General features: G+C 52.8%; 4 protein-coding genes across 4 annotated transcripts; 3 read left to right on the plus strand and 1 right to left on the minus strand.

The window, feature by feature from the left end:
* Positions 1–38: 38 nt before the first annotated feature.
* Positions 39–4,863, plus strand: GIQ15_02033 (uncharacterized protein; the record flags this gene model as incomplete). The annotated part of the gene is made up of 7 exons (XM_033549450.1): positions 39–101; positions 160–528; positions 588–638; positions 688–1,132; positions 1,187–2,253; positions 3,166–3,396; positions 3,454–4,863. 7 exons carry the CDS (start codon positions 39–41, stop codon positions 4,861–4,863), a joined length of 3,636 nt encoding a protein of 1,211 aa, XP_033406611.1.
* A 3,761-nt stretch (positions 4,864–8,624) lies between these two features.
* Positions 8,625–11,943, plus strand: GIQ15_02034 (uncharacterized protein; the record flags this gene model as incomplete). Its single annotated transcript, XM_033549451.1, has 6 exons — positions 8,625–8,835; positions 8,900–9,162; positions 9,215–9,307; positions 9,362–9,518; positions 9,573–9,817; positions 9,904–11,943. The coding sequence occupies 6 exons, from the start codon at positions 8,625–8,627 to the stop codon at positions 11,941–11,943; spliced, it is 3,009 nt and encodes a 1,002-aa protein (XP_033406612.1).
* A 1,575-nt stretch (positions 11,944–13,518) lies between these two features.
* Positions 13,519–14,786, plus strand: GIQ15_02035 (uncharacterized protein; the record flags this gene model as incomplete). The annotated part of the gene is made up of 2 exons (XM_033549452.1): positions 13,519–14,079; positions 14,160–14,786. 2 exons carry the CDS (start codon positions 13,519–13,521, stop codon positions 14,784–14,786), a joined length of 1,188 nt encoding a protein of 395 aa, XP_033406613.1.
* A 283-nt stretch (positions 14,787–15,069) lies between these two features.
* Positions 15,070–19,025, minus strand: GIQ15_02036 (90S preribosome component RRP12; the record flags this gene model as incomplete). Its single annotated transcript, XM_033549453.1, has 3 exons — positions 15,070–16,920; positions 16,972–18,885; positions 18,963–19,025. The coding sequence occupies 3 exons, from the start codon at positions 19,023–19,025 to the stop codon at positions 15,070–15,072; spliced, it is 3,828 nt and encodes a 1,275-aa protein (XP_033406614.1).
* Between the last annotated feature and the right edge of the window lie 196 nt (positions 19,026–19,221).

The raw sequence follows: 19,221 nt of genomic DNA on the forward strand, positions 1-19,221 counted from the left end.
CAAGTCATGAGGGGTAGTTATGGACTTCCTGTTCATCCATGGAGACTTATAATGCCTTCTACGTGAATGGTATCATATTAAATCCTACTGCTATGGAGGAAGTAAGTCTTGTTGAACCCTGCAAACTGAAATATGATACAGAATCTCATAAGATGACAGCCCGGGAGTCAGAAAGGCTTCCTACAGCGACTCGGCTTCCCTCATGGCGAAAACGAAAAGCCAGAAGCTATTAAAGGTCCCTTGAGGCTCAATCTTCTACGAGATGTCCCTGAACCGCTTGTCGACTTCGTATTTGTGCATGGGCTTGGGGGAGGATCACGGAAAACCTGGTCCTTCTCCCCGGATCCGAAGCATTACTGGCCCAAAGAATGGCTTAAAGACGACCCAGAATTCCGCCAGGTTCGCATACACAGCTTCGGATACGAGGCGGACTGGGCGAGTATAGGAGAGAATGTGTTGAACATTCACGATTTTGGGCTCTCTCTGCTGAGGGAGATTGAAGGAAATCCTAATATCCGCAGAAGCAAGGTATGTCGCCTAATATTCCCGTCATGCTTCTAGGTGAATACAAATTGACCTTCTAGTAGACGAAAATTGTGTTCATCGCGCATAGCATGGGTGGAATTGTTGTTAAAAAGGTGTGTTCCCACATCATCGTTATAACGATAGAGATTAATGTGTGTATAGGCTTATATACTTGCCCGAGAAGATCCCAAACTGAAGGATTTAGCAGGCCGCATTCATACTCTTTACTTCCTTGCTACTCCCCATCGGGGTTCTGATCTAGCAAAGTTGCTGAAACGGATACTGGGGCTGTCATTTAGCACGAAGAGTTTCGTAAACGCTCTTACTCCTGCGTCTGAGACAATCGCGTCTATCAATCATAGCTTCGGACATCTCGCGGGAGATCTCCACCTATGGACATTTTGCGAGACCCTCAAAACTACCATTGGCCTTAAGCCGGCAATGGTCGTGCCTATATACTCCGCATCTCTTGGCTATACGAATGAAAGGTCCTTGTCGTTGCACGCTAACCATCGTGATGTGTGTAAATTCGAGAAAAAGGACGATCCTAATTATAGAAAACTACGCAACTCGTTCACCGCTACCATCGACGAGATCACGTCTGAGAGTAAGAAGGCGGTATTCTTCCGTTAAACGCATATTTTACTTACTCCTTTTATAGCACGCAAAATCTCAAAAGATGAACGTCGCCAGATAGCTGAACTGACGGCCGTATCGAGCCCACCGGCCGATGAACTATATACCCTGGAAACCTTCCGGGCCCCAGGCGCTTGTGAATGGTTACCATCGAAGGAGGCATATAAGAACTGGCAAGGGGAAAATTGTGCCAACTGTCCAATCCTCCTTCTCACTGGCAAGCCAGGTGTTGGAAAATCCGTTCTCAGCAGTTTTGTCATCAACGACCTCGAGGATAGCAAACAAAGAGTGAGCTACTTTTTCTTTAGGCAAGGAAATACAGCAAAATCTACGGTCGTCGCATGTCTTCGATCGCTGGTTTATCAAATGACCTTGTATGATGGTACGATTTTAAGCGAGTTGCTTGTCAAACATCAAGAGACGCCATTTTCAGAATACTTGGATGATACAGCAACATGGCGGAAGATTTTCGCTGAAGTGATATTTAACCGGAAAACCCCTGATCTCACTTTTTGGGTGCTCGATGCTCTTGACGAATGTGAGAACCCGTCCACCCTTTTCACGCTTTTGGCGCAACTGCCGTCGCATATAAGGGTGTTTATCACAAGCAGACCCACCCTCGAAATAGAACAAGGCTTCCGCCAGCTTCGCCATCTCATGAAGCAACATGAAATCACGGAAGAAGATACCATTGACGACATGGCCATCCTTATTGATTCTAAAATGGAATATATGCTAGCTGTTGACATTGACAGCCGTGAGGCATTGAAGAGCAGATTGCTACAAAAAGCATGCGGATCCTTTTTATGGCTTTCTTTGGTCATCAAGAAACTGGGCACGGTATACTCTAAAGAAGGGGCGGAGGAAGCCCTGGACCAGCTGCCGTCAGAGATGAACAAACTTTATGCTCAGATGCTTGAAAGTACTGTAAAAGACACGGGAAAAGCAGCTCTCGCAAGGTCTATCATTATGTGGATGCTTCTGGCCTTGCGGCCGTTGACGATCGATGAGATGCAGGAAGCAATTAAGTTGGATATTAATCATACTGTTCCCAACTTGGGCACATCTGCTCCTGCTATCTGTGGTCAGTTGGTATGTGTCAATCGACGAAATGAGATTGATGCCATCCATTTGACCGCAAGAGAATATCTGGTACAACAAACCGAATATCTATGTATAGCTATCAACAGGCTAGATTTTCACGGTAGGATTGCCCACTCGTGTCTGAAAATACTGTGTGATGGTTCCCTTAATACCCCACAGCCTGAAGTAACAGGCATCCCTTCAAGGCCGATTTCGCAATCAAAGCTTGCAGAGTATGCCTGCTATTATTTTTCACAACATCTCCAAGAGTCTTCTGCAGCGGACGGTACGACGTGGGATCTTTTGTTTCAGTTTCTTGAGAGCAACCTTTTACTATGGATAGAGCGCCTTGCCAGAAAGGGGAGACTACACCTTCTACCACGAGTTGCGGGGGATTTAAAGGAGTACTTGAGACGCCGTATCGAATACCAACCGCCACTTTCTTCTCAAAAATTGGCCCTGGAACGCTGGACAACTGATATTATTAGGGTCAGCGCAAAATTTGGTTCGTATCTCAGGACGTCGCCATCGGCAATTCGTACCTTAGTTCCGGCATTGTGTCCGATAGAGACCATTATTTCAGAGACCTACAGTCATTCTCAAACAAGTACACATATACGAGGTATAAGAAGTAAGACTTGGGACAGCCGCATAACTAGGATCCCCTGCCTACAGAACGCATACGCTGTCGCGTTAGGACCTTTATACTCAGCAGCGGCAATATTTGATGGAACTGTTTGTATATACTATTCAGACTCGATGCAACCGAAGTCAACCTTGCGCCATGGCAAGTTCGATGTGCATGGCATAGCATTATTTGGTGACAAGAGCCAATATTTGGCATCCATCGATGAAAAATGTCTAAAATTTTGGGACCTTAATGAGGGAACTCTAATAAGAACTATCAATACTGATCACCAGCTTAACGGATTCCGCTCAAAGAACAACGGATCTGCCGTGATGACGGCAACGGTGAACAGCGAAGTGGTCATCTGGGAAACACATACTGGAACTGAGATCGAAAGGTGGCAATGGACCAACGCCATTCCTCGTGGCATTGACTACAAGTCCGCCTCAATGTACGCTTATCTTAAGGTGGTCACCTTTTCACGAGATGGGACCGTGTTTGCAGTGAACTACCACCCAGTTGGTGTATGTCTATTCAGCTTGAATACAAAGAGGTTCATTGGCTGCTACAGGCATCCGAAGAGAAGTTCACCCGGTGCCATTGCATTTAGCACACGTGTAAATGTGAATGCTATGGCTATGTTGGATACAAAGGGAATCCTCTCGCTGCACGCATTAGAGTCAGCTGAGCCCTATTACTCCCTTGCAGATATTGACGGGCATGCTCTTGAGTGCTCGCCCGACGGCTCCAAGCTAGTTGTAGGCAATCCCCATGAGATATGCATATATGGGTTTGGGGCTACCAGAGACAACGGTCTTACACTCCTCTATCGGGTTAACAACTACCAGGCTTTTATTCGTCGTATTGTTTTCAGCCCTGACGGCTCACGTTTTGCCTGTCTTTTTAAAGACCTGTTCGAGGTCTACGAGCCTTCCGTCCTGGCTTACAATGAGTTGGATGAGGGTAGCCACAACGACCAGGGTCAAACAACATCTTTGCAAGATCAGGGGTTGGAACCTACACTCGGCAAATCAACAGCAATATGTTGCCATTCCAGCGGCGACTTTGTCTTCTATAGGACGGCGGATGCCTCTATTGCCTACTTTGATACAAGGTCAGGCATCGAAATGGTCATGGTTAATGCACACAACATACCTTCTCCCGTGGAATGTATGACATTCATTGAGGAAAGAGACCTTCTGGTAGTCGGTCACTATGATGGCCACATCATGGTGTATTGTATTGCTCTAGCCGAAGGGGTCTGCAAAATAGAGTCAACACTCGCCCGGATCAAGACGAGGGAAAGGCCCAGATGGCTGCTGGCAAACTCTGCCGGTACTAGACTCCTTGTTAGAAGTTACAGATGGGCAGAGTTATGGACAATAGAAGGGGAGATGGTCGAACGCTTGGTCGAATATACGGCACTTACCCGTTCTGTTGTCAACTATCCTTCGCACGAAGAATCATTTGCCGTCATTGAAACCCATCCTCGTCCCTCGTTGGAGTACTCCTGGACGGACGGGTTGGAACTCTCGCGTGTCCAGGTCCCAACCCAGACGGGCCGCTCTTCCATCCCAAAGATATATGTTTACACTGAGCTGTTGTTGCGTAATTCAACTATTTCCTTACGATGTGCCAACCCATACTTTCGACATGAAGCATTCGATGGCTTTGGGAAATACAAACTCCAAGCTACACAGCTTATCAGCATCACTGGGAGCCTGATGCTGTTCATTGATGACTCAGATTGCGTATGCAGTCTTGATCTTGACCTCGAAAACTCCGCCGAGTACCCAAGCGGCGGTGTTAAGAAACACTTTTTTCTACTGACAGAGTGGAAAAAGGGGTTTAGTGGGTTCATGATTGAATACATCCCATCGAAACGTGAGTTCGTGATCGCTACAGAGGATGGGCTGATCGTCGTGAGTAACGGGCTCGAACTTGCGGAGCCGTGGCAGGACGAGACAGACTCAGTTAGTCTTCCAGACTGAGTGCTTTTTCTAGACCGAGTGCTATGTTATACTTGTCCAGACATTGTTATCTCGATGGTTCGTGTCGAGGTCGCGTCTTACACCAGCAAACAAGCCTCTTACATAAGCACACGTGACTAACCCTAACTCCGCAGCTGGCCTGTCTTACTAAGCCCTTACCTAAGCCCAGTAAACGGAGCAAAAGTAAACTTCCAAACTTCCAAACTTCCCAACTTCCCAGCCCAAACCCAGTCGCCCATGGACGGTCTCGGTCTCGAGAAGCTGGCGCACAGTAATACTCCGTTCCACCCCAGCACTAACACTACACCATCCAACTCTACCTACATCGGTACATGACATGCATGAGGTGAGGTACGGAGGAACAGCGAGCCGGACATCGTTCTCCCAGCCCAACCCCGAACCCGTTCCCATTCCCGTTCCCATCCCCATCCCCAGCCCCAGCCCCGATCAAGTCCAGTCCAGTCCCAACCCAACGACGAGGACAAAGCATGACACGGCATGGGTACAAGCACAGGCACAAGCAAGCACGAACAGAAGCACGGATGGGATCTGATGGGGGGGGAGATCTGATGGGGGTGATCTGATTGATGGGCGGGCGGGTAATTCGCTGCTTCATGCATGCGTCTGCCGTGCTGTGCTGGTGTGCGTGTAGCCCTCCCTCTTGCCAGTGTGGTGTGTGTGTGTGTATGTATGTATGGTGGTGTGTGTAGCGACTGACTGCAAGGGAGCGTGCGACCTCCCTCCCCTGTCCTGGCATATATCGTCGCTGCTATGTAGACAACCGCCAGTGCCTCATCCGTACGTTATGTATGGAGTAATGTACATGTCTGCCGGGCCATCCATGACACCTCTCAGGCGGTGCTGCAAGTAACTCTCTGTAGGTGTGTGTCGTGGGAGTGTGCTGCAGGGGAGTGACAGCAGGGCCATTCCTTGTACCTCCGTACTCCCTTATATAAGTACTCCGTACCGGCCAGCAGCGACGCCGTGGCGACCTCCTAGCTAGCTGACTTCTTGACCTCCCATCCCTTCCGCTAATATCGGTTAGTTCAAGGTGGTCGACGTTAGTGTCCATCCGTGACACAAAAAGTAAATTGCTCCCTCTCCCTTCCTTTTTGCATTTTATTTTCGTTATATTTTGATATTTTTGCACTGACATTTGCAGCATGTTTGCTTTTTGCCATCCCATCTCCGTCCCATATTTCTGCCCACTTTTCGCCCTTTTCTTTTTCCTTGCCTTTACTATCTTTTTTCTTCCTGTTTTTCTTTTTTTTCAGGGGGCAGATGGGCGGGGGCAGAGATGGGGACGGGGATCGAGCTAAGGCGTGGGCTAGTCGACTGAACGGTCGGTGTCGGCTGTCAGATGGGGATGGCTGGCCAGTTGCACGTCGACAGGCTGGCTGCGTAGCTCGTATACCCGACCCGTATATATACCTGTCTGCATCCTCCGTAACTGCTGCTGTCCGTACCGTAACTGCTGCCTGCTGCGTGGGCGGTTTCGTCTATAGTCTTATACGGGAGTGCGATGGTGGAGGGCGGTGGCTTGTTACCATCGGATGGGGAGAGCAGGCCGACCGACACGATCGGCTGGGGAAAGCCATGTCGGCCATATTACTCCGTTATTAGTCTAGTGTTCTGTATGTCGGTGCCATGTCGCATGCAGAGGATGTGTCTTCTCGAAGGTGGGCAGAAACAAGATGTTTGCTCCCGAGGCAAGATCGCCGCAATCTCCTGGCTACCCACCGGCAGAGGCATCCGCCTGTAGCGTGTCCATCTATGGAGTAGTCTGCCATCCGCCATCTGCCTGTCCATCTGCCCATCTGCCCATCCTGCCCATCCGTGGAGCCGTCGCCTTTAACTGTGAGGTGGGTGTTTAACTGAGGTGGGTGGTGACGCCGTGTGCGAAACGTGTTCACATCGGGGCACGGGAGCTGGTGGTGGAGCTGGTGGAGAGCTGGCAGACGAGCTGGCGGAGAGACCAGGCAAGCCCCAGGCAAGCCCCAAGGCGACCAGGGAGCGCCCGATGCGATCGCGCCGTTGCTCTTCCTTTACGCTCTTAACTACAGGATTAGGTAAGAAAGTGAGTAGGTAAGCAGGATAATTTGCACAGGGATGGTGACATAAGGCTTGGCGGCTTGGCGGGTGAATGCACGTTATGTATTACCTAAGCCAGGATGTGGGGCACGAGAGCATAAGGTAGAGAAGGGAAAAAGGGAAAAAAAGGGAAAAAGGTGCAAAAAAAGGAAGAGGGAAAAGGAAAAAAAGGACGGGTGGATCCCCCTTGGAGCGGGTCTTCGGGCGGGTCCTTCTTGGCGGTGCTAGCGCGGTTCAAGCGTGCAGGAAGGTGGAGTCGGAGTGGCCCCATAGAAAAGCATAAAAGAAGAAAGGTTAAAAAGAAGCAAAAAAAGTATAAGTATATAATAGTGGGTCTGGGTGGGTGGGGCGCGGCATGACGAAGGCGCGGCCGAAGAAGGAAAGGGCGAGCAGAGCCTGTTTCATGGTTCTCACGATACGGGAGATATGTATATGTAGATGTAGATGGACATGAATATATATATAGATAGATAGACGTGGACATGGAGGTAGACATAAGACAGGATATATATAGGGAGGAAGGTAGAGGTAAGGTAGAGAGAGGGAGAGAGGTAGAGAGAGGGAGAGAGGTAGAGAGAGGGAGAGAGGTAGAGAGAGGGAGAGAGGTAGAGAGAGGGAGAGAGGTAGAGAGAGGGAGAGAGGTAGAGGGAGAGAGGGAGAGAGGTAGAGGGAGAGAGGGAGAGAGGTAGAGGGAGAGAGGGAGAGAGGTAGAGGGAGAGAGGGAGAGAGGGAGAGGTAAGGTAGAGAGAGAGGGAGAGAGAGTGGATGTGATGACTGACTAAGCGCTGCCGGCAACCCTTCCCACTAGCGCCAAATCCTCGTTCAAGCCCGTCTCCCACTCTTCCCCTTCTTCCTTCCAGCCTCCTGCTTCCTTTCTCCCTTCTCTCTCCTCGCTTCTCTCCTCTGCCTCGCGCACCTCACCACCACCACCACCTCTACTCCTCCTACACCATCGCCATCACCATCACCATCATCATCACTGCTACTACACCACCACGACTACCCACCTACAGTATAGATCGCGTAGCATCGTGTGTCGTGGCAGTGTCAACGTCCAGCACCAGGACCAGCACCGCTCGTTTGCTCACTCCCCAATTGCCTTGCGTCTCCTCTAACTCCTCTCTTCTCGTCGCGTCGGCGAGAGAGAGATCAAAAGTTTCTTCTTTTTTTGGGGTCTTCTCTTTTTTTTTTTTTTTTTTTTTTTTTGAGGTGACTCCTTACACGACGACGACAGCATCAGCATCGTGACAGCACGCCGAGAGGCAGCCAGGAGACACGCGATGGCGTCTCATCCACAGCCATCGCCCCCGATGCACCCGCATCCTCACCATCCGGCCATGGCCAGCCATCCGCAGGTCAACGGCCACCTGCCCATGCAGCAGCAGCAGCAGCAGCAGGCGCAACAGCAGGCACAGGCACAGGCACAGCAGCAGGCTCAGGCTCAGCAGCAGGCGCAACAGCAGGCCCAGCAGCAGCCGCCCCAGGGACCGCCTCAGGGACCGCAGTCACAGCCTGGTCCGCCGGGTCCGCCTCAGCAGGGTCCCGGACAGCCGCAGAAGGGCATCCCGCCCACCATCCCCCAGAAGATCGCGCAGCTCAACGAGGGCGTCTGGCTCCAGATAGGTACGTCTATGCTCTGCTACTTCTATTCTATTCAGATATACTGACAGATGGTAGGAACGCTGTCCGAGCTGATGAACGACTGCGATGGCGCCATGTATGCGTTTGAGCAGGCCATTCGACACAACCAGTGGTCCATCCCCGCCATGAGCGCCATCTCCTGCATCCTGCGCAGCCGTGAACAGTTCCAGAAGGCCATCGAGTACCTCCAGGCCATCCTCAAGCTCGATCCCCAGTCCGGCGAGTCCTGGGGCTCCCTCGGTATGTAATTCTTATGTATAGTATAAAGTGCATAAAGTAAAGAGATAAGAAGCTAACGGGTTAGGACACTGCTATCTCATGCTCGACAACCTGCAGGAAGCATACACCGCCTACCAGCAGGCTCTCTACCACCTGCGTGACCCCAAAGAGCCAAAGCTGTGGTACGGCATTGGTATACTTTATGATCGGTATGGATCGCTTGATCACGCCGAGGAAGCCTTCTCCCAGGTCATGCGCATGCAGCCAGACTTTGAAAAGGCCAACGAGATCTACTTCCGGCTGGGTATAATATACAAGCAGCAGCAGAAGTTTGGTCAGAGTTTGGATGTAAGTTTCTCCTGTATCGACTGCCGGTTGACCGTCACTAACACACCCGTAGTGCTTTAAATATATTGTCAACGATCCGCCACGGCCGCTGACGGAGGAAGACATCTGGTTCCAGATCGGCCACGTACACGAGCAGCAGAAAGATGTAAGTCAGCTGTTTACGTTTGTCCCATGAACTGAGTACTGACACACCTTGCAGTTCGAAGCAGCCAAGTCGGCGTATAGACGGGTGCTGGAGCGCGAGCCAAACCACGCAAAGGTCCTGCAGCAGCTCGGCTGGCTGTACCATCAGCAGAACAACAACTACAGCAGCCAGGAACAGGCTATCGAGTACCTCGAAAAGTCTGTTTCCGCAGGTACGTCCCCTCTCTCAGACACTTCTACTCTAGTCTATATCTAATGTAATGTAGACAACAGTGATGCGCAGAGCTGGTATCTGCTGGGACGCTGCTATATGTCTCAGGCTAAATACCCAAAGGCATACGAAGCGTACCAGCAGGCGGTATACAGAGACGGCCGCAACCCGACCTTCTGGTGCTCCATTGGAGTGCTGTATTACCAAATTAACCAGTATCGCGATGCGTTGGATGCGTATTCGCGCGCCATCCGTCTGAACCCGTACATCTCAGAGGTGTGGTACGACTTGGGCACGTTGGTAAGTTGTTTTATTTTTATTCTTTACGTTTTCATCGCTCTCCGTCTCCCCTTGGGCTTTGTCGCAGTGTTAATTCGGTCGTGTAGTACGAGTCATGCAACAACCAAACGAGCGATGCATTAGATGCGTACGGCCGTGCCGCCGACCTCGACCCATCCAACACCCACATCAAAGCGAGACTGCAGCTTCTCCAAAGCGGACAGGCTGGTGGCGCCAATTCAGGCAACGCTCCCGCGCCGCAGGACGTGCATCCGCAAGCATATCAGCAGGCTGGCGTTGGCGCTCCGCCAGGTCCTCAATGGGGTGCTCCTGCTCCTGGACCCGGTGGGCTGCCGCCGCAAGCTCCCGCTCCGCCAGGCCGTATCACAGACTGGGGCCGACCCAGCGGCGAGCCGCAGAATGCTAATGCTCATGGACCCGGCAGCCAGTTTGAGCAACGAGAAAACGTAAGAGGGCCTCCTCCTCCAATACCACCATTATCCCAGCTTCAGGTTCAGGTTCAGGCCAGTCCACGCCAGGAGCAGTTCCACGAACCGCATTACCGTCCTCCCCCATCCATATCCTCCCGCAAGGGTCCATCCCCCTCTTCTCCCAAATTCCCCTTGTCGAACACGCATACTTATACTGGAACCCAGATTCTCCCACAGCTAGCTCCTCCACAGCACGAGGGACCCGGCGGCCCTCCAAACGGTCCCGGTCCAGTGCCTGGCCCTCCCTTCCCTCCCTCGCGACAAGGTCTAGGACCCGGCCCCGGTCCCGGCCCTAACCAAGGACCAAATGGCGCGCCACCTTCACAGTACGGCCGACCGTTCACACCACCGACTGAAATCCGCCCCATCCGCGAAGAACGTCCCGCCTCAGCTAACGGTACCGCCGCTGGTAACGGTGCCGGTGCCAACGCCAACAACAGCGCAGGTGGCCCCGGCCCATCCTTCCCACCACACCAACAATACCATCATGGTCCTGGGCCCGGGCCTGGTCCCGGCCAAGGTCCCGGTCCAAGCGTGCAGCAACAGCAGAACGGCGGAATTGCGTCCGGCGCTCCTCCACCTGCCGCAGCCATCGCAGCGGCCGAAGCAGCTGCTCGCGAACGTGACGAGAGACCGGCATCCAGCATGAAGAGGGTGAGAGAATGGGAGCCCGAGCCCGGCCCCGGTGCTGGCCCAGCCAAGAAGATTGCCAATGAAGAGTCACGCAGCCGTCTTGACGGTAGACATGACGCAAGAATGGAGGATCAGCCCGGTCCTCCACTGCCACCGCCGCAGGGACCACCGCAGGGACCGTCCCGCCGTGCATCCCCCGGACCAGGACCAGCTCAAGGTCCAGGTCCAGTACCAAGCATGGGAGGCGTCAACGTCGCTCCAGGCCGCATGTCTTCACCCCGCGATCTACGAAGACGCAGTTCCTCTGAAGCCCGCCGTGAGGAGCGCGATCACGCCAGACGTGGTCATGAATCATACCATCCATCCGAGGCAGCGCACCACCCACCCACTCTCCCACCAATACAGCACATGGGCCCAAAGAGCGAGCCACAGACCCCCGGGCAAGCACCACCCGGTCAATCCGGACAGCAATCCCTTCCATCCCTATCTGCCGGACTCCCAAAAGACGAGCGCGAGAGAGACCGGGACCGAGACAGGGACCGGGAACGTGAGCGTGAGCGTGACAGGGAGCGCGAACGGGATAGAGACCGAGAGCGTGAACGAGAGCGTGAACAACGGGATCGTGACCGTGAGCGCGACCGAGACCGTGATAGAGAGCGGGAGAGAGAGCGGGAACGTGAGCGTGAACGAGAGCGCGAGCGTGAACAGCGAGACCGCGAAAGAGACCGCAAGGACCACGCTGCTCTCCCACCCGTCTCTGTACCGGCCGTCCAGGCCCAGGGTCCCCTTGAGCCACCAGCCCGCAAAATGGACGTGGACGAAGACTACGATGACGAAGGCGATGACGAGAAGAAGGCTTCTACGATGGGTAAGGGCGGCAGCCCTGGAAGTGTTAATGGTAGTAATAGTGTAGCTGGACGCGAGAGAGAGCGAGACAGGGAGAGCCAGCGGGAGTCTCAGCGGGATAGAGAGCGAGAGAGAGAGCGAGAGCGAGAAGCTGGACAGGCCAAGGGGGAGAGCTAGTTATCTCCTACCTACCTACCACCCACTGTGACAAAGGAGGGCGATGATGATGATGAAAAATACTGTTTAATAACCGACTTCTCTGACCTTTCTGTCTACCCGTCGACCTATCCTTACACCTTATTCTACTTCTACCCATGTCATTCTCATGTTATTCTACCTGTTCGATTCCAAGCCGTTTGTTTATTTTCTGTTGTGTTTGTCTGCTTCCCCGTTTCCTGCGTTCGTGTTTGTTCTCTCGTGTTGGACTGGGCGCTGGAGCTGGAGCAGGAGCGCGAGGCCGTCTGTCTTATCTTGTCTATCCTTCCCGTCTTCTCTATCCCTCTATCCCTCTCTCTCTTCCTATCCCTTCCTATCCCTTCTTGTATGTATGTTATGAGATCATCACTTCTAGCCCTAAAAACAATCTCTTAGTAAGTACTTAGTCACCCACTTATATAATCCCTTATATAAGCAACGTCGTATCCACATCACGTGGCATCTCATATATCTTGGCGATAGCTTACCTAACCTCGCTTACCTCATAACTTGCCCTCTTGGCGCCCTTTTGAAGCGACGATCTTGCTCTTGTATTCTTTCTCTCCTCCTCATCTCCCCTCGTCTTTCTCCCTCGTTTGCATCCGTCAGCACCGTCGCCGCCCCTCGCACACGTCCAGGCCGTCGCCCGCCCTGAGCAGCTCGTCGTCGCTGCATCGTCCGTCCCAGTGCAACAGTCAAGAACGACAAGAGAGCAAGATGGGCGCCACGGCTTCCACTTCCGGGCGACCCTGTTCATGCCAAGGGGCTCGGCGCCTGGGCGCGCTTGGCTGCCCAGGCCTCAGTTAAGCAGTTCAGTTAAGCAGTTCAGTTAAGCAGTTCAGTTAGCAGGTAAGCAGTTCAGTTAAAGCTTTAGCTAAAGCCAGTTAAAGCTTTACTTAACCAGTTGAAGCATACTCAACCCAGTTAAGCCAGTTAAGCCTCTAACGTTTCTTTAGTTAAACACCTACATCAGCCTAGCCCATCTCCAGGTAAGCCTCTAGGTAAGCCTACGCCTAGGTAGGCCTATCTCTAGGTAAGGCCTAGGTAAAGCCAGGTAAAGCAAGCACGCCCAGCGATGCCCAGAGACGCCTAGCATGCCTAGACTCCGCCAGCTCCCGCCACTCCCCCGGGCGCTGCGAGGCCTCCCATTCGCCCGTCCACTGCCCGCGCCCAGCGTCCTGCCCAGCGTCCTACCCAGCGCTCGCCCAGAGACGCCTTCCAGCCCAGGGCCGCGCTGGCTCTCTGCTCTCATCTCACCGTGGGCTTGGGCTCTTGGTCTTTTCTTGGTCGTGTCGGAGAACTGGCGGAAGCAGAATCCGGGCGACCACCTAAGCTGAGCGACGAAGGGAATGAAGGAATGGATATATAATGCCCTCCGCCCACTGGCTCACTCACCTGCACTGCACATCCGAGAATACACGCCCGCTGCTCCTGCTACGGATGAGCGAGGTTGCTGGAGTGATCGACCTGTCGATGTCTGTCGCGCAGCCTTGACGGACGACGGACGCCTCACAGTCTCCATCTCCAGGCACGGAGAACTCACCACGGACGGGCACGATGGAAGGACAGAGCATGACGTATACGCCATCCTACGCCAACGACGAACATCGCCGCATCGCTGCCGCTGCTCTGCGGCTCTCTCACTTACACACTCCGACCAATGACATCCCCTACACCCCCAAACCAGACGACGAGCAACGGCGCCGTGACGACGATGATGTCGAGCACGACAGTCCCATCCGTCTACCGCAGGCTGCGTACATCCTCTCGCCGGCTGCAGAGTCTGGCTCCATCGACGCGGACGCGGACGCCGACACAGACCGAGATGCGGAGGACTGGCGACGGATGAAGATGAAGATGAAGATGAAGAGCGAGAGCAGTAGCCGGGCGTCGAGGGAGAGCAGCAGTCTGCGTCGGCACGATGTCTCGTCGTCTTACGGCCGTCACAGCCATCACAGCCAAAGGCATAGCCAGTGCCACAGCCACGTCTACAGTCACGACCGGCATCGTGTCGACGGAGGCAGTAACCCCGGTGCAGACATCGAGGAGGGAAACGAAGACGACGACCACACTGACGAGACGGGCTGCTCATCGCATGAAAACGCTTTCTTCATACTAGTATGACGCCCGTTCCTTTTTTTTTTATACCCAAATGCATGGTCATCGTATACAAGTTTAACTAAACTCGTTGTGTCTAGCTCCGAATATCTTTATACCTACCACTCTTTACCATCTTCGCGGCCCTCTACGCCTTCTTATCAGTAATATTCCTCATCCTCGCCACACCAATACGTCTCTGTCCGCCATCACAATTCTTCAAACGCCCCGTCTCCCTCACAGAACAAATATGTCGTCTTCTAGTTCCGCTGCTGAAGATGAATCGTCGGATAGTCAGCACAAAGAACAGTTGCTGCTCTCCTACCAAGCGAAATAGACGGTACAATAGTGCGCATTCAAGCATGCCCACATCCACCATGACGTCGCCCAGACGGTCCTATACAGTATCTACGCCAGTCTCCCCATCTCTCCCAACTTACACCTTGCGCGCACAAGCTGCTACGCCCGGCCAGTACTCGAACTATTCTGCCCCGATGCTCGTGGCCGTACACCTGCTCTCCCCCCTCTTACTACCTCCAACCTTGCTGGCGGCCTGGATATGTGCCTGTTTCTGGATCTTCGTGATGATAATGGGCAATCCGGACGGGAAGGAGAAGACGGACGATGGCCGGGCCGCTGTTCTGGCAGTGAGGAATTGGTGGTGCCTCTGGCTAGCGAGTGCGAAGAGAAAAAGGAAGAGAAGAGATATGGGAGGCGAGGCAGGGTGAGATAGATGTCTCGCTGGTTAAATAGAGTGGCTGGCCGGTTGACTGTATAGATGAGATTTATGTGCGTTGTGTGCATATGTACTAACTAATGATGAATATGAGCTTAATACCATACCTTTTCCATATCACGCGTCTTATAGTAGTAATATATAGAGTAAAAGATAGATAGTTTCATCGCTTCATCGCTTTTATCTAGTCATGCTAATTCATACATACATATTGCCTGTTGTTCGATTCGTTGCATTCTCTCGACCTCCGAATATGGACATGGATATCAATCTGCTTACTTCCCAACTCTTCCTCTTCCCCTACCACCGCCGCCGCCGCCTCTGGAATCTCTTCTGCGCTTCTCAATCCTTCCACTTCCACCGCCGGGGCTTCCTCTCTCCTTACCCATCCCGAGTCCCCGTCGACCGGTCTTAGCTACAAACCCTCCCCGTCCTCTACCTTGAACCGTCTGTCCGCGCGGCTGTTTCCCCTTCTCGTCACCAGAGTCAAGCTCCATCTCATCGCCAGCATCATCACCCTTCTTCCCCTGACTAGCCTTCCATCGTCCCTTTTGGCCCTTCCTCAATGCATCCGGTCCACTGACAGCCGTCACATATGCGTTTACCCCAGATGCACCGCCCTCGGCGGTATCCATGGCATCGTTACCGTCACCGTCCTCATCGCCAAATATCAATTTACCGTCCTCGTCAACGCGGGGACGGCGTTTCTGTCTATGTTTAGACGCCAGGAAGCGCACCGACGGCTTGGTGCTGGATATATTCGCTAGAGCGTCGGGAGCAAGTAGATCAAGAGGGTTGGACTCCGGCGAGAGTTCGCGGATATATTGCTCTCCACTATCGCCAGCTGCAGTACGTCGTTTACCCTTTTGCGTAGATCGCTTGGTAGTGTTGCCGGCACTGTCGATTTCGATCTCACTTGCATCCGAGTCGTCTCCAGATAGGAAGTCCGAGTCAGAACCGTAGACGGCCTTGTCGAATTCGTTGGTGAACGATTTGGTCTGTCCCTGGGATTGGTTGCGTGGCTGCTGTGTCTCCTCGTCGTCTTCGTCTGGTTTGACTTCCTTCTTGCGCTTTTGGCGCTCTCTCTCCTTGCGGATAGAAACAACGAGTTTACGGTCTGCTTCTTCTACGAGACCTTCAACGAACGCAGCTCCAAACTTGCGTATTAGCCTGTCTAGGATTCCCTTGACTTTACTTCTTAGTCGTCCCTTGTGTTCTTTGCTCCACATCATCAGCTTAGGGACGGCTGAAGGAAGTCGTGGCTTGAGAAGGTCGTCTGGCAGCGCGACGACGGCGACCTTGACGAAGCCGAGAACAGAGCGGACTATTTCGCGATTATTACTGGTCAAGAACAGCTCGATTGTTTGTAGCAAGTCAGACTGCATGGATGTTGGCAGTTGGGTGTGGTACTCGAAGAGCAGACGTGACATGGCCGTTACACTGGCAGCAACCATGTGTGGTGAGCTGCCGGCCAGACCAGCGGAGACCATCGTGAACAATTCCTCGACTGTGGCAGGGGCATCTGGTGCGTCATCTGGCATATGTGCAACGAGTGAGTTGCGGATCTTTGTGCCAGGTGGGTTGCGCTCGGAATCCACCATTCGCTGGGAAGTATGGACGAGGAGTGCGAATGCAGCCGTTCTCGCCTTCTCATTGCTCTCTTTGCAGCCTAGAACAATTTCAGAGAGGACGCCAGGGATGAAATGCAGGTCTTCCGTGGGTAGATGGGTGATGACCTCGTGTATAGCTAGGAGGCGGTCCCGATGAGCTGGTGCAGGTGTCTTGTCTGCAGTTGAGAGGATGAGTGTTTGGAGTTCTGCACTACGCTCGGAGAGAGCTGCGCGGCCTGACTCTGTGCCTGCAAGACGAGGGATGAGTTTGTACGCCTTCTTGATGAGCTGGGGGTCAGATGAGGATTTGTTGAGGACCACAGAGGCGAGCGAGAAGAGAGTTCCAAAGCTGGTGCGAGGGAGGTAGATTGACATTGTCACGATGAGATCCATGAGTGTGTGAGAGGTTGGAGGCATTTTATCCCTACGAGCCATGACGGATTTGGTGGCATTGGCTTCTTCCTCAAGTGCGGTTTCTAGCATCGATGTCACGCGAGTAAACGTGTCGATGAGTTCCTATCATTGTCAGCTTATGAACATTATGAGGCAAGATAGATAATAGCATACCTGTTCGCCTGTAATGCTGAGGAATGCGTTGATGCATTGCAAGATGTGACCCCTGAACTGCGGCAGAGTCTGGCTGTACACATTGAACAACACAGCAAGCATATTCCCAGCAAATCCAGCAAGATGCTCTATGTTCTTCCTCGCCTCTTCCTTGGTAACTCGTCGCTGCATAACGAGATCTTCGGTCTCAGACTCAACAGAGGTAATCGCTTGATTCGACTCAACCAGATTCTGCAGTGCCCTGCACACGTCCACTCTCAGCTCAGCCTGCTTATACAACACATTCGACAGCAGCTCGGCAAATGGCTGATCAAAGGCGTCTCTCATGTCCAGCGGCAGTTCGCAGAATCCGGGCAAACATGCCCAAGTTTGCTGCACAAGAGTCTCAAAGATCTTGACCTCGACCGTTTTTTCTGCCTCTCCATAGTCCATCACTCTCTGATATAGAGATTCACTCAATGGGACAAATTCGGAGCGGAAATACGCCAGGCTGGTGTTTGCCACGTAGTCTCTTAGTAGAGGAAGAAGCCAGACACGGCCTGGTTCGCCGGCCTTCTGGTTCACGATGTTCAGTGGGAGGATATCCAGAACAGCCTTGGGGCCCATCACATTGATGGCAGCACCCAGGACCTTCTCGGCCTCCTTTTTATTTTGGAAGTTCTCGTTGGTGCGCAAATCACCAATTATCCTCACTACCTCGTTAAGTACGGGTGAGCTCCTCCATTGGAGCGCATTAAACATGGCCTCAAGGACGTTGAACAAATCCGCTCGCGCAACCTGGTATTTGACCGCGAGTAGGCTGGTGGCTGACTTGGCGAGCTTTTCGATGATTTTCTCATCATACACAGACGCTTCTAGCAGGACCGACTCCGGTACACATGCGACGAGAAGTGAAATCATGCCTTCAGAAGCTGAGGTGCGGATATTTCGCGATGGGGATGTGAGGAAGCTGGCGAACAGGTCGAAGAGCTCCGGTAGTTTCTCGAACGTTTCTTGCGCCGACACCTGTGCAGAGACATCGTACCCTCGAGATAGCACTGCGATCCACGGTGGGAGTAGCTGCGAATCGTTGTGGGCAGGCTTTAACTCTGAAATGGCATCCAAAAGGCGAGGCAGTTTGGAGGAGGAGAACTCGTCTGCCATCCCTGTGAATATCACCTCGAATACTTCAAACGTGCCCATTGTGAGATACTCGTTTGATGACCTGGCGACGTTCATAAGCAGCTCGCATAGCGGTTCGATCTTCTTGCTCGGCCAGCCTCCCGATGCCGCTGCGATGGCCTTGACAAGCTGCAGCGCATGCGATACTGCAGGTTCGTGCTGTGTCTGCTGCTCCTGGTGTTTCCCTTTCTTCCCCTGCGTCTTCAACGTAGCCGTAACACTGTCATTCAGCGTCCTTAAAGCCGTCTCTGCGCATAAATCTGCCGCAGGATGGTCCAACGACGGGCTCGGAGGGGGCTGCTTGAGAATCTGTATCAACGCATCCTGTACCCTCCGTCGAACTTTTGGTCTGTGATCCACGGCCAGCGCAAGCATCCCCGCGATCGCCCTGCGAGGCCCTACTTCTGACGCTGGCAACGCCCATGCCGCCGAATCCTGGGCTATAAGAAGATTCTGTAGACATCCAACTGACGACTTGAGCAGCGGGGCTTCGACCTCGGCGAGCGTCAGGGCCGGCACCAAGCTGCCCAGTATCTGCGCAAACTTGGATCGCAGCAGAGGCGCCGGCACGTATGCAGAGACGACATCGAGCAGATATACGACCGAGGTTGCAAGTTCTTTGTTCACGATGCCTTGAGTTGTGTTGATGGACTGCGGGAGGAGGGCGAGGAGAGCAGCAAAGTATGCGGTTGCTGTGAATTCGGCATTCTGGTCGCGTAAAGTGTCTTCAACGGCAGAGAGAACAACGCCAGTCTGTAATTGATATCAGCAGTCTGGACAATAAAACGGCTGCTATAAAGGAGGCCGGCAGTGGGAGGAGAGATACATACATGGTGTTGATTCTGCAGCTTGGGCGACTTGATCTTGTCCAGCTTCTCATGTAGCGACGCCATGATGAAGATACAGAACTATCCCAGCAGGGACAGGAAGTAACTGCGTCAGCTTCTATCGGCAGTGCAGTTCGCTGTTGTGAAGCTGCAAGAGCTCTCTCTCTCTCTCTCTCTGGCTGGGAGGTTTTTTTATTTTATTTTTTATGGTTCAAGATGTTTGGCCGTAGTTTTTTTTAGGGTGGGTTTTTTTCTATTATCG

The sequence above is a fragment of the Arthroderma uncinatum genome, assembly GCF_011692745.1.
Source record: "Arthroderma uncinatum strain CBS 119779 chromosome Unknown scaffold2, whole genome shotgun sequence".
NCBI classification, from domain to species: domain Eukaryota; kingdom Fungi; phylum Ascomycota; class Eurotiomycetes; order Onygenales; family Arthrodermataceae; genus Arthroderma; species Arthroderma uncinatum.